The following is a 13,231-nucleotide window of genomic DNA, read 5'->3' on the forward strand; positions in this document are numbered from 1 at the left end:
ATGACAAGCTTTGCTTTCTCCGTGTTGGGCGAGGATGCTTTCGTTTCGGCGATCCTAACTTAACTTGTGGAGCAGGATTTTGAGGAGGACGTGGAAGATCTCGATGATGGTGATCAGGTGTGATGCAGCCGTCGTCGAAGTCTCAAAGATGTAGCGGTACTGTTGGGCAACAGTTGGACGTCGGGAACTGTTCCCTCTCGATGTAATGCTCGACCACACGGTGAGGTCCGGGCGGAGCTTTGACGCCGCCAACTCCTGTGCTCTCGCCGGCTCCGCCCATATGTTGACAACCGACGCAACGCAAGGGAGTACTGCAAACGAAGCGACTTGGCGACCGACAAAGCTCCGTGTGTAGCTGCCGACCACGCGACAGAGGCCATGCCCGGGCTGCCATGGCATCACCTGGGCCTGGGAGAACGCCCGAGGACAGGTTCCGATCGAGGGAAGGACGGGCGACGACTGTAGCAGCACAGTAGAATACTGTGCATGTGCAGCATCGGCATGTCGTCGCCATCGTCTTCTTCTCCAGGCTGCGTGGAGACTAATTATTTTCTGTAAAATAAAATGTGGCTAAGGATCGACAATATACCATCAGATCATAGTCATTATCATCATCATTGATGCAATCTATGAAAACACGTTTATCTAACAGACCCATCCCTTGGTGTTGGTGATGTTGCTCGCGATCATGCTTGATGGAGCCCTTGGGATTGAGATCTCCAGGGAAGACTTCCATTGGTCCAAATTGACGGCTTCTTTCTTGGATCTCTGGTTGGACTGCTAGCTGAGTCTACTGCGTGTGGTGGTGAGTCATTGCGATCCACCATGAGCGACGAATGGATCTATTTCTCTTCTCTCTTATCATATACTTCAGCGAAGGAGAAAAGAAACCTGAGATGATGCGAGTGGAACTTGAGATGAGGACAGTAGTCCCATGACTGGTGCAACAGCACTACATGAAGAAATATGGATATGGGGTCACAGGTCTTCAGTTGAAGTAAGTTTAGATCATCACCATGGAAGGCTGAATCAGGATCTCCATCTAGAAAGCATTAATGAGCAGTGGTACTACAAATGCTTGAATAATAATACTTGCGGAGAGAAACTCTGGTTGGAAGTCTCGAAGAGGTTGGGGAAGTATACGAGTCATCTAAGCTGCTGAAAACTTGAAGTGCTCAGTAGCTATAATCTCTAACATCCTGAACTTTGAACCAATAAATCAAGCAAGCAGCTTCAGTTTTCATATGAGCATGTCATTTGACACCGACAAAGTGGACAACATTTGAATAATAATACTCTCAAACTCCCCAAAAGCTTATGACAACATTTGCATGAATTTGAAATTGGATTGAACTTAGGAAACTTGAGTTTTCATGTTTCTTTTCTTTTTCTCAGATGAATAAACATTATCTGTTCCGTAAGGACAAGCGAGTTAGTCGACATCACATCATGTCAAAGGCTACAAAACAACTGAAGTGGTAGAAGAAGAGCCCCAACTTATTCTAGTCTACGAACTCTTCTCCTCTCGGTCTGTGTGTCCTGAAGGACCAGATCCTCTCATTGGATTCAGCCTCCTAAATATAATAGTAAGTTCATTGTAAAAGGAAATCGACTTTGCATGAATATAAATCGTCAGTGGCTTATTGCATCAATTGGTGCTACATATAATCTATTCCAAGGAAAACATAAGTGAAACACAAGTAATTATGTCGAACACATGGTGGAGAGTGAGCTAGTCGAACAGTTTGAGGCCCTCGTCAAGGTCTTCGCAGTGCCTCACATGGCGGACCACCGCCCCCTTGTCGACGTCCTTGTGGGCCTTGCAATCGTAGCTGGGCGGCGAGTGGAAGCACGGCTCCATCGACGTGCCCCGGCGGCAGGCCTGGTTCCGATCCGCCGGCCGCGGGATGATCCACGGCTTCAGTCCCCCGAGCCCCTGCGCCACGTACCCGAAGGTCGAGCACGCGGTGGTCACCAGCACGTCGCTGAAGCTGAGTAGGTTGATCTCCGCCCACGCCTTGATGTTGTGGTTCTGGTGGTCCGTGTGCTGCTGCTCCTCGTGGCTCGGCTGGTACACGCCGATGACCTCGCCCGTGGCCGTCGAGTGCTCGTAGTACATGTTCCGGAGTTTGTCGAAGTAGCCGGAGTACAAGGTGGTCACCAGGACAGCCTTCTCTCTCGCATCCTTTGCGGGCACGCCGGGCTCCTCGAGATTGACGGCCGGCAGCAGGTTCTCTTTTCTCGAACAATTGATGATCTGGTTGAGCATGGTGTCGAAAGAGACAGGCGCGTGCTGGAAGACCCTGATCTGAATGCCCACCATCTCATAAGCCTTCGCTAGATAGACCTGGTAATACCTCGTGACGTAGCCCCACACCACATTGGTCGGGTGGAGAAGGTATCGGCCCAGGTGATGGAAGACGGTCTCCCTCTCCGGGAACAGCCGCCGCAGCTCCTCCTCGTACTCCTCCACCAGAAACAGCGACGGCACGAAATAGTTGTCCGACTTCAGCAGCAGCCACGGCAGCTTCCGGAGCATCTGCTGAGCGTCTTCGCAGAAGAATATCTTGTCCAACGCGCTGTAATCGTGGGTCAGGTGGAGGTAAACGTAAGCCGGCAGTGTAAGGTTGGCAGCAAATCTCATGTCGTTCTTGATGACCCCACTTTGGAGCATGTTGCCGTAGCTCTGCGGAGTTCTGACCTCGAAGCTCTCCAGCTTCTCCACCGGGAAATCCTTCGGCAGAGTCCACGAGGTCTCAGGGAACGGCTCGCAGAGGAGGTCGGCGAGGTCCTCGGGGACATGGACCAGCAGAACCTTGTCGTTGAGCAGCGCATAGAGGAAAGCAGACACGATGGTCAGTACTCTGTTCCCGAAGCCATTGTAAGGAATCCAAACAACGTAGTTGCACTCCGACGGCCCGGTGCTGCGGCCGGACTTCAGTTGCTCTATGGACTTGTTGTAGAGCTCGGTGTTCGGGCCACATTTCTTGTGGAGAGCTTCGTACTTCCGAAGCCTATCGACGAGGTACGGCGTAGGTGTGTAAGGCGACGCCTTACGATACAGCACGGACTGGTATCGGCTCAGGCAGGAGCTCTCATCGAATCCAGGAGCCAACAGGCCGCCAAGAAGCTTGTCCTTCACTGGCTCAGGCACCGGCGAAAACGAGCTCTCTGATCTCAACCCTAAACACTCAAAACTCAGTGCTGCATCAAGCAAGAAGACTTCGATCTGGCTCGACAACAAGGATTTAGTTACCTGTTTCCGCAGTAAAGCCAACGGATCGAAGCCATTCCAAGGACGGCTTCCTGTAAGCTCCAACGAGAAGCACCAACAGCGGCAGATATATCATGCAGGCGAGGACTACGCATAGCGTCCAGTTCCTGGAACTGTTGCTACTCTCCATCTCGGCTTCCGAATCCTCCGCTATCTCCATCTTGCCATAGCCGATCCTGCTGCGCTTCATCCCCATCGTCCTCGAGCGCCTGCAAGAACTCAGCCTACTTATTTATCCAACCTCGGAACACGGCAAGTGCACTCCTTAATATTGTAATCCATGGTCTTCCTCTCTTCCTCGTTCCTCTCCAGCCGTCGATTTCGTTGCCTAGTGGCCATGCCACTACGATTTCTCTTGGTTTTCTTAGTCGATCAAGTAGCTTCCTCGCCTAAACTTCATCTTCCCCCGAGGGTAAAGTCAACCCTCGATTACCTTTGGACGTCGAAGTGCGCGCGTGCATGTGACAACCAGATGCAGTCAAAGATTACAATGATATTATACTAGTCGCCTTTGCCCGTCGTAAACCAAATGAAGCGGCAACTGGATCTTGACAACCAGCAAGATCACACGACGAGGAGATCAAGCACTCGGTTAAGGAGGCATTAAGTAGACTCTTGCATGCATACTTTACTACTCATCAGATCTGAATGTCCACTAAGAGTGCTACTGTAGTTTGAGAACAGCATAAGAAAGATCATTGGCTCTACTAAAAGACAAAGACAACTTCCGTGAAAAGGCCACTTCTTCTTCAAGGAATCAAGATAATAAATGCATAATAGTCAACACGTTTTTAGAACAGTTCATGAAACACTAAGTTAGTGATGCTTAAGTCAATAGTCTAAGTAGAAAAGATCTTTCTACTAGTCTTTTGCCCTGTCATTTAATAAAGGTCAACTCATACTACAAGCCTGTAAACTGAAGCGTTCAGATCTTGGAGAAGGGTTTCAAAGATCACGTGGATAACCTATGCATCGAGCAGTGCATGTTTCACGTTATGATTCCACGCGAATCACGCAGACGGCGTTCTCTAATCTGGTTCGTTGAAAAATCACTCAAAAGTTGACATCCCATCACGTCCGCAGAAACCTAAAACATGTGTGCCACGTGGAGTGGGTCCTATATACTTCCAATAATATAATGGTAATGTTTCGCGGGTAAAAACGTTAGGTACTAAAACTTTTCAAGTTCGGAGAGGTTTCTTTCAGTTCGGGATCTCCGTTCATCATGATCACCGACCAACTGCAACCGATCCAACGGTTACATAAACAAAGAAGCCTCCCGTCGTTCTGCGATCCAAAATGGTCCTCCTCGCCCGGCAGTTAAAGATGCCGGAGGAGGACACGAAGCCCTTCGTTTCCCGCTTCGCTTGCCATGGCCCTCACCAACCCTAATCCCCTTCTCTCCAAACCCTTACCCCCGCCTCTCCTTCGCATCCCCTCGCGTTGCTTCCTCCGTTGCCGCGCAGCCGCGGACGCCTCCTCGGACTGGTTCCGCCCCCGGGGCGACCCGCCCGATGGAGGGAGAATGTCTGCCCGGGACCCCGGGACTCGAATTAACGCGACGGAGGAGAGCACGGACCAGAGCAGCAGCGGCAATAAGAAGAAGAAGAAGAAAAGCAAGTGGTGGTGGTGGTCTCGGGACCGGGAGAGCTACTTGGCCAACGACTCCGACGCCCTGCCGCTGCCGATGACCTACCCTGACTCTTCCCCGGTGTCACCGCAGGAGATCGACCGCAGGCTCCAGTGTGATCCCAGTATCGAGGTTGCAATTTGTTCTTGTTTGTCCTTCGATTTGCCTTCTTGATTCGTTAACCGTGAGGACCTGACTGGTCTTTGACATTTTGCTACGGAAGGATTGTAAGCCAGTGGTGTACGAGTGGACGGGGAAGTGTAGGAGTTGCCAGGGGACGGGGTTGGTGAGCTACTACAACAAAAGGGGGCGGGAGACGATCTGCAAGTGCGTTCCCTGCCTTGGAATAGGTTCGTACATTTCGTTCATGTGTTTGAGATTTTATTCATTTTGGTTTACAATCGATTGTATTCTTCTATGAGGCCGCGTTAATTATTAAAATTGATATTTCTATTCATGTTCATATCATAAAACCAACATGCCAGTTAACTGGAAATCCGTGCAAACTGGCAGTTCAACTGGGTTGCTGCTGAACTATATATGATTTCTGTAGCTGGCTTGGTTCAGGATACTGCATCAGTAGTGCTTGATTGGTCTCTGTCTTTAACACCATAATGTCATGCGGCAGTTTCATAGTGGGTGCAGGAGAGACCTGACTAGAACCGACAAGCATTCATCTATTAGGTCTACATTTCTCAGATTTGGAGTCTTTCTCTGAGAATCTTAATTGGAACATTATCTTTCAAGTCCAGCTACTCTTTTATGCTGATTTTTTTTTGCAAATTTGATAGGTAAATCTCTTCCACTTGAGTGCCAATGACTGAATGATCATTTTTTGATTTGCTTCAGTGAATTGTCATTGATGGAATAACAAAAATCAAAAGTTTTATTGGATTTGGAATCAGTAAATGGTTGTTAGATGATGTGGGATTGCCTTCTTACATGATAATTGGCAGTGGAATATTAGGTTAATTTCTGCACTTTTTGGGTTGCAACATGGTTATTAATTTGGTTATTCATGGGCTCCTATATTGAATGTACAAATTTTCCCCTAAAATTCTCAATTTGCAGGGATCTATATTGATGATTTAGATCTAAGGTACAATCCAACAAGCACCTATAGAACATATTTTTTTTGGTTCTATGTCCATTAAATGTGTCATGACATTTTTTTCCTTTATCATAGTAAATTGCTGGTCTCTTCTGGTACTGTATCTACATCAGTTAAAGAAAAATCTAGAATATAGTAGAAGTGACCTTCTATCTAAGGTTGTGTTTTCTCTATTTAGAGGATGTTGATTACAGAGAAACATACTTGTGTATGCTTCTAAAGAATGTGAATTATTTATAACTTTGTGTGCCGTGCTTTGACATCAAAGACTTTATGAAGTTTGTTCCAAGTGTGTTTTATGGCATGAAGCACTTTTCAAAATTAAACACAATCTAGTTAATTATATCTCATATTAAAATTAGCTTTCAGAAGTTGAGGAAAAAAATTCTTTGATTTGGTAACAGCCATATATGACCATTTTAAACTCCTATGTCTTGCCTCACCCCAATGTGCATTTTCATAACATATTATCCTCTAATAATCCCTTATTCCAAAAAGTAGACGTAGTGAAGTTTGATGAGTTGCTCCATCTTGACCATTACTAAAACAAGCTTTTCTGTATTTGTTCCTTCTTTTATTTTGTTAAGAAGCCTAGGGACAACAGTTGACCTGAAAGAGGTGTTGATGGAGGCAGGGAGTTACATTTTTTTTGGGTAACAGGATAGGACGTAACAATGGCCTATTTGCATGTTCGTGCAGTGAAGGGTGAAGATTAATTGTAATAGCAGTATGGGTACTAATCAAATGGCTCATAATCATTGTGAACAAAAATTCTTGCCATAGTATTTCTGGTACAGTTGCCATTTTTACCTCAAGAATATATCACTTTTTCCATTGCAGTGTGGTCGACTAATATATTTTATATATCTAAATCTTATTGCAGTTTTATGTTACTAGTTGTTATATACTATTTCTATTTCTGTTCGCAAATCAGATGTTTGACTCATCTATAAATCAAAAGTCGCAGGGAATCCATTAGTGACATGGATGTTTTTCTCATTGATATTCCATGATTGAGATAATTGGCCAAATTCTATAGAATCATTTCACAGAAGCTCATTGATGTATTCTTTCTAAAAAGCATTTTGACCTCCATTCTTGAATGAGTCTAAGACATTTCTAATTCTATTATAACAGAAGATTCCCTTTTCGTGACACATAGATGTTTAAAACACTTTACTAGTCTGAATATCTCATTTTTAGTTTGATTCTTGTCCAGGATATGTCCAGAAAATAACGGTACGGGAGGACATCAATGTGATGGAAGATGTAGACAATGGAAAACCACCTTAATTCATTCCTTCGACAAGTAAATTCTGATAAATGATACTTAAGATTCCTTCATAGAGCAGATATAGAAACATTTTTCAAATTTTGTTTAATATGGTTTTAGTGCCATCTATGCTCTGCAGCCATAAAATCACAGACTATGTTTTCGGCAGTTTAGTGTGGACCAAATGTTTTTTGAGGGTGCTAAGCTTGCAAGACAAGCCAATATTTAACAAAATGTTTCATCCACTTTATGCTTTCCAAACATTTGTGCATTAATATGTAAGAGAAAAAACACTTATTGTGTTGTGAGTATTGCTGAAGATTCATATTCTTGTCAAGTGTTCTGTCTTCTACCCCTTATTTTTAATCAGTGATAGCCTAAATATGTTATGCTATTTGAGAGTGAAGGTAAATGTCATACCTTTGCCCATGGAATATGAATCTTGGAACCTTTTTTCTAACGAATCTATAGTTTGGCAGGGAATTATATATAAATTTGTGCATCCAAATTCTGGTGATGACATACACACCGCTGATACTTCTGCTTCTGTTCCATCTCCTGATGTGATAAGCGGATGTCAGGACTCCACATTCTTTATTTTCAATCTGACTATCCAAATTCATTGGTTTGAAGCTGGTAAAGTGGTTATCAGATTACAGGTTTGATGCTATTTTTTGACCCCAAATGTTAAGGAGATGATGCAGGAGTTCAACAAGTATCAAACAAAAAAAATCAGATAGAAGTTGAAACTGAAAGCAAAACCAAGGTTGGGAGTGTGGCAAATGATGCAAGCTGCTGACTTAACAAAAATAGCTTTAACAAGTTCGCAAAGCTGACTGAGAAAGGCTTTAAGGTCCTTGATATTGGAGGCACTTTTTGGATGTTCGATCAAGTTTGTGATGGCCGAAATTGTTCAAAGGGACACAAAAAAGATACCTTTCAAGGATGCACCCTGAGATGAGTGCCAGAATAACACCAAAGGTAGACAAGAATGGCAATCGGCTGTCATGAGCTCTTACAGCCGAGATTAAGTTGACCTAATATAAGTTATGAGTCAAATTAAGCAGGAGCCCTTGAAAATAGAGCCAGGAATGACTTTTATTCCGTGCATGTTTTGTATTGTTTTACAGCTAATGCAATTTCTAAAATTAATGCAGCTCTCTCTCACTTCTAAATTTTGGTCTTCTTTCTTTACATTTCCTGCAATCAGCTGATGTGTGCAAGGTTTACAGTAAGTTTAGCATTTTTGCAAATGTGCCTTGTCTGATGAACTTTAGTGCATCAAAAAAGTGCTTCCATATAATCATGTGCATTTTCTATTCCTTTCATATATTGTAGTTTTATCCAGGTCTGATTTAAATGATATATTATATTTAGTGTAAAAGGAGGCATATGTTGGAAAGGAGGGAGTCATTACAAGGATTCATTATCTCTTCTAATAGTTGTTCGTTTCTCATTTACTTTTTTCATATATCTCTTTTTTTTTGTTCTGTTTAAGCCATTATTATTTTGCTTGGACCTGCTTCCTGGTTCTTTCTCATGCCTCAAATGTTGAGACTTCTTAGACCACTTTTATAAGACCAACCCTGGAACTATTATCTATAGTTGTTTGTCTCATTATGGCCGACATGTAAGTGCAAGAAATCAGTTGTTTAGATTCCTTTTTCTTATGCTACAATCATCATGCAACATGCATCTGAACTTAAGATTAGGGGGAGAAACCCTAAGACAGTTGCTGAATTAAATACCTTTGAATGAAGGCTTACTGCATCAGATGTCGCAAAATGTAGCTTAAGATTGTGTGAAACCAGGGACACCACAGGAATATATAGTTTCTATTACTAGCTATTCACACATGGAGAACTTGTAGGAATAGGCTTTGGTTGTGTAAATACCAATCATCAAGTAGATATGATCATGCATCAACAGCACACAATTTTAACAACACATTACCTGCAGTGCCATGTCCACCACTTGTGCCTCAAGTACATAGCATTGATAATTTCAGAAGTTGTCAAGTAAATCATTACACAAGTTACAGTTACCGGCTCGATGAACATTATCAATGAACGGATACAAAAGCATTATTGCATCGAACCATAGATTGAAAAAAATGGCTCTCTCAAACTTGAATTGAGAAATTTGTTAAGAATTAGGAGTTAGAACTACAGCATCTACATACATTATTTGATATTCTAAAGAAGTGCATTTAGTCATAAGGAAGCAACTTAGTATCTTGTTCCTTCAGTTAAGAGCTTTTGGTAAACTTTCAGCTATCTTATTTTCTTACTTGTATTATGGATCCCTAATTTGGTGCGAATATGATTGTCTTCTCCTGGTCATGAAGACCATTATCTTCTTTTAATGTCAAATTCTTTGTTCATGAATTATCAGCAGAAGTATAAATAGATTAAAAATACATTGATATCTCATCCTGTTTGTCTCTTCTCTTTTCCTCGCCAACCTCAGCTCATAGCGTCTTTTCCAATTTTTGTTGAAGGTGGAGGATTTGGCTGTTCTTTCTGGAGGGTAATGGTCTCTTCAAGGAGAGGTACTAACTGCATCTCATCTCTTGTCAATCGGATTTTCGACTTTTTTTCTTGAAAACTTGCAAATTGTATGGTTGCATTTCCCTGGGCTCCCTTTAGAATCCTGGAATTAGGAGAGCCTGGCTTCTATTACTTTTCTGCTTGGCTGTGCTGTTTTCTATTGTGTTTGTGCTCGACAGACCCCTTAAAAGTAGATGAACGCCCCCTGTTAAATTTGAACGTGGCCATTAGACTATGCATGATAACATTGATGACCTTTGGAACTGTGTAGGGGTGGGAAACACAAGACTCGCATGCCTCTTGAACTGATATATGATAGCATTCATGGCCTTTGGAACCGCATTGGGGTGGGGAACATATCACTCACATGCCTACTCAAGACTCCTTTTGATATGAAGTTCCTCAAGGATGAATCCTTGCCACCAACGAGGGAGACCAAAAGAGGGAGAGATCATCTCTTTTTGGCTACTACTAAGAGGTACTTTGTCTTAAGTAGTCATTTCCTGACTGTTCTAAATCACTTGCTTTGAAACCCTTGAAGTGAGATCTAGTTTGAGTCAGGAGAGAAAGATCCGTGTTTGCTATCAACAAAATGGTTGGTTCCATTGTTCTAAGGTCATCTACAGAAACTTAGCAAGGAGATGAGTTTACTGGCCCCTTTGAGTGTGTGTTTATATATATATATATATATATATATATATATATATATATATATTTTGTGTGTGTGTGTGTGTGTGTGTGTGTAGAGAACAAAGACATCAGTGGTTGACGAACAATGTTTGAACAGATCTATATGCCACCCTATATAACCCTCACACACACACACTCCATATAAAGCAGGCTTGACCAGCCTACCCGTTTCGCCTTGAGATGGCATGCATTAACAGGTGCAAATTGGATAAGCAGGCCATCTGCGGCGCGCCGGTGGTGCCGCCGATGAACCCGCGCATCTCGTTCTCCAGCGACTTCGTCGTGGAGCAGCACGCCGCACGGACCACGAGCCCGCCGCCCGATCCCGACTTCGAGTTTGCCGTCGGCAGCCACTCGATGATCGACGCTGATCGACTCTTCTTCGAGGGCCGGCTGCTCCCGCTCAAGGACACCCACCAACGCGGGCCGTATCAGCGGGTCATCACCACCTTGAGGGAAGAGCTTCGGACTGACGAGGAGGACGGGGCCCGGTGGGAGCGGCCGCTGAAAGGATCCATTAACTGGAGGGTGTTGTTTGGAATCAAGAAGGCCCGTCGCCGCTCGGCGGCGGCAGTGACGGCAAAGAAGAGCGACGAGGTTGATGATGAGCTTCTTGTCAAGCCAACATAGGTCCGATTTCGTTCCCTTTTGCAAGCTAATCTGGAACGGAACGTTTCTTCTTACTGTGGCTTCTTTAGATCTTTGCTGCATCTGCCTACAGTGTCTCATAGATGGGGTTTTGTTATCCCCTGTTGTGTTTTGTAGGACCTCTAAGGCCAAGAAGGAGCCTTCTCTAATGGCGGAAGTGATAAATTCTTCATGATACTGAAGCAACGAAGAGAGAAGGGACAGTTCATGAACAGGTTTTCTTTCTCTTCATCTTGTTGAAGCTATTGCCTTTAGCTAAGTTGGAAATGCTGGTGGATTGTGCAGGCACTGGGATTTGAGGAGGCAGCTGTATATTAAGTCATCAATCAATCACTGTTTTCTGTCAATTAATTCACTGTACTTTCAACCATGTGGTGTTTATGGCCCTTCTCTTCTTCCCTTTGTCTGCTGTACACAAAGTTTCAGCTGGAAGATTAATTGTGTGAATGCTGAACCTGAATTCAAATCTGTGCAGATGAGGTTCTCTTGCTGCAATCTTGTTTGTCCCTCTTGGTTGGGGAACAGTCATGCCTTTGTCCTGTTGTCTGAGTTCTGAGGAACAAAGAGCAGAGACAGAGACTGTGGAGGTAACATGATTTTGGATTCTGTCACTCATGTCCTTGTTCTTGTTACCAGCAAACTTTAGAAAATATTATATGCCAACAACTTGTTCTACTCTATTATTTCATATGATGTGTGACCTCTCAAGAAATATATGAATCTAAAATGTAAAAGATAAGAAACTGTACAAAAAATAACAAAGGAAAAAATAAAATAAAATCAACTCATCATTGTTACAGCCAGTATTGTTAGATGCTACCTTCCATGTGAAGCCTGTGGAAACATAACATTATTCATCTGAATCACCTTCTCAGAATAAATTTGGTTCCACTGGAAAAGATTATCATCTCAAAACTATACCTACTCAGAAGTGTTGTTCTTCAAAATTGAATGAGGCTCCTTTGTTGACATGGTAAGATAATGGAGGAACTGCATCATTTAGATGAATGATGGAACCATTGTTTGGTTGTTCTTGATGCTGAGAGCTTCATGATAGTTTCCAATCTCTTCCACCACAGATGTTGTAGTTCCAGTTAGTAAGGTACATTGTCTTTCAATGTTGCTTGTGCTTGCTACCCCACACTGTATTATCTGATTGCCTTAGTTTGTCACCTAATTGATGCTGTGAATGATACTTCACACAATGCTTCTTATCTGCTGTCCCCATACACTGGCCATCTTACAGAATTTTTAAGGTCTGGAGGTGCCTCTTCTGCTTCCATGTCTTCTGTCTCCACTACAACTGGATCAAGAATTAGTCTCTAGATTCTAGCCAAGTCTCTTATCTTTTGTTGCTCCTAAGTGATATACTCTCTGCTTATTTTGCTTCCTAAATCATCATTTGATGACAAATTTGGCTTGTCAATGATTGAATTTTTCTTGGTGTTCTTTTGCCGCTTCACTGTTTGCTTCAACATAATTGGCTGAAGTGATACTGCAATTTCAGAATTATCATGTAGAATGCTTTCATCTTTCTAGTCAGAAGAGGGCTCATTTCATTGGCACCAATTTGAAAGGTTTATACCTCAGAGTTTCATTGTTAGAAATTCATATAATTTTTTGTAAAAGGATTTCCCTCATGAGATCGACAAGAAAAGGGTTTATGAGATCTTATGGCGATGTACTCTTGCTCAACTAATAGCTTTCTATATCAATTTAATTCTTTATCCAGTGATATACTCCCTGTTTTAGTTATCATGAAGTCCTTTTTATTTATTATTGTTTACAAGTTCATACTTGATTTCTTTGTTCATTCTTTGTATTTTTCAACTCATTGTTGCTAAGAAAATATGCCATTAGTTCTTCATGTCTACACCTGTTGTTTCATCTGAGTGTGCCAATGTTTTTCAAGTTTCGCTTACCGAATTGGATCCAAATTTTCAAGGCTAATTATTTGCAAAGGGAGTACCAGACATTCTTCTTAAAATTTTTCTAAACTGCATTATTTTTTTCAGTTACCATCAGTATTTTCTTATGTTGTGACTTTGTTTGAATG

At 42.8% G+C, this 13,231-nt stretch overlaps 3 protein-coding genes across 12 annotated transcripts; 2 read left to right on the forward strand and 1 right to left on the reverse strand.

Moving 5' to 3' along the window:
- Positions 1 to 1,574: 1,574 nt before the first annotated feature.
- Positions 1,575 to 3,488, reverse strand: LOC135588110 (galactoside 2-alpha-L-fucosyltransferase-like). Its single transcript, XM_065080062.1, has 2 exons — positions 3,257 to 3,488; positions 1,575 to 3,183 (listed from the first exon to the last, which is right to left on the reverse strand). Exons 1-2 carry the CDS (start codon positions 3,468 to 3,470, stop codon positions 1,733 to 1,735), a joined length of 1,665 nt encoding a protein of 554 aa, XP_064936134.1. The 5' UTR covers positions 3,471 to 3,488; the 3' UTR covers positions 1,575 to 1,732.
- A 1,096-nt stretch (positions 3,489 to 4,584) lies between these two features.
- Positions 4,585 to 11,863, forward strand: LOC103995226 (protein disulfide-isomerase SCO2). Of its 10 annotated transcripts, none has more exons than XR_010476103.1 (8): positions 4,585 to 5,036; positions 5,128 to 5,254; positions 7,235 to 7,324; positions 7,768 to 9,839; positions 10,109 to 10,315; positions 10,744 to 11,157; positions 11,293 to 11,390; positions 11,461 to 11,863. XR_010476103.1 is itself a non-coding variant. In XM_009415770.3 (3 exons), exons 1-3 carry the CDS (start codon positions 4,647 to 4,649, stop codon positions 7,306 to 7,308), a joined length of 591 nt encoding a protein of 196 aa, XP_009414045.1. In that variant the 5' UTR covers positions 4,585 to 4,646; the 3' UTR covers positions 7,309 to 7,617. The 10 variants fall into 10 exon arrangements, 1 of the variants encoding a protein (XP_009414045.1); XR_010476104.1 differs by having other exon boundaries at positions 9,789 to 9,839; XR_010476100.1 differs by lacking the exon at positions 7,235 to 7,324 and having other exon boundaries at positions 7,760 to 8,269; positions 9,789 to 9,839.
- On the forward strand, positions 10,708 to 11,157 carry LOC135680366 (uncharacterized). Its single transcript, XM_065194247.1, has one exon. It carries the CDS (start codon positions 10,708 to 10,710, stop codon positions 11,155 to 11,157), a length of 450 nt encoding a protein of 149 aa, XP_065050319.1.
- Positions 11,864 to 13,231: the final 1,368 nt, after the last annotated feature.

The sequence above is a fragment of the Musa acuminata genome, chromosome BXJ1-8 (assembly GCF_036884655.1).
Source record: "Musa acuminata AAA Group cultivar baxijiao chromosome BXJ1-8, Cavendish_Baxijiao_AAA, whole genome shotgun sequence".
Lineage (NCBI taxonomy): Eukaryota > Viridiplantae > Streptophyta > Magnoliopsida > Zingiberales > Musaceae > Musa > Musa acuminata.

Excerpts from the sequence above, each read along its gene's own strand:
- LOC135588110 (XM_065080062.1), bottom strand. The coding sequence starts at position 3,470 with ATGGGGATGAAGCGCAGCAGGATCGGCTATGGCAAGATGGAGATAGCG. Across the intron at positions 3,184-3,256 it reads TGGCTTTACTGCGGAAACAG|GGTTGAGATCAGAGAGCTCG; the intron begins GTAACTAAATCC and ends TTGAGTGTTTAG.
- LOC103995226 (XM_009415770.3), top strand. The coding sequence starts at position 4,647 with ATGGCCCTCACCAACCCTAATCCCCTTCTCTCCAAACCCTTACCCCCG. Across the intron at positions 5,037-5,127 it reads AGTGTGATCCCAGTATCGAG|GATTGTAAGCCAGTGGTGTA; the intron begins GTTGCAATTTGT and ends TTGCTACGGAAG. Across the intron at positions 5,255-7,234 it reads CGTTCCCTGCCTTGGAATAG|GATATGTCCAGAAAATAACG; the intron begins GTTCGTACATTT and ends ATTCTTGTCCAG.
- LOC135680366 (XM_065194247.1), top strand. The coding sequence starts at position 10,708 with ATGGCATGCATTAACAGGTGCAAATTGGATAAGCAGGCCATCTGCGGC.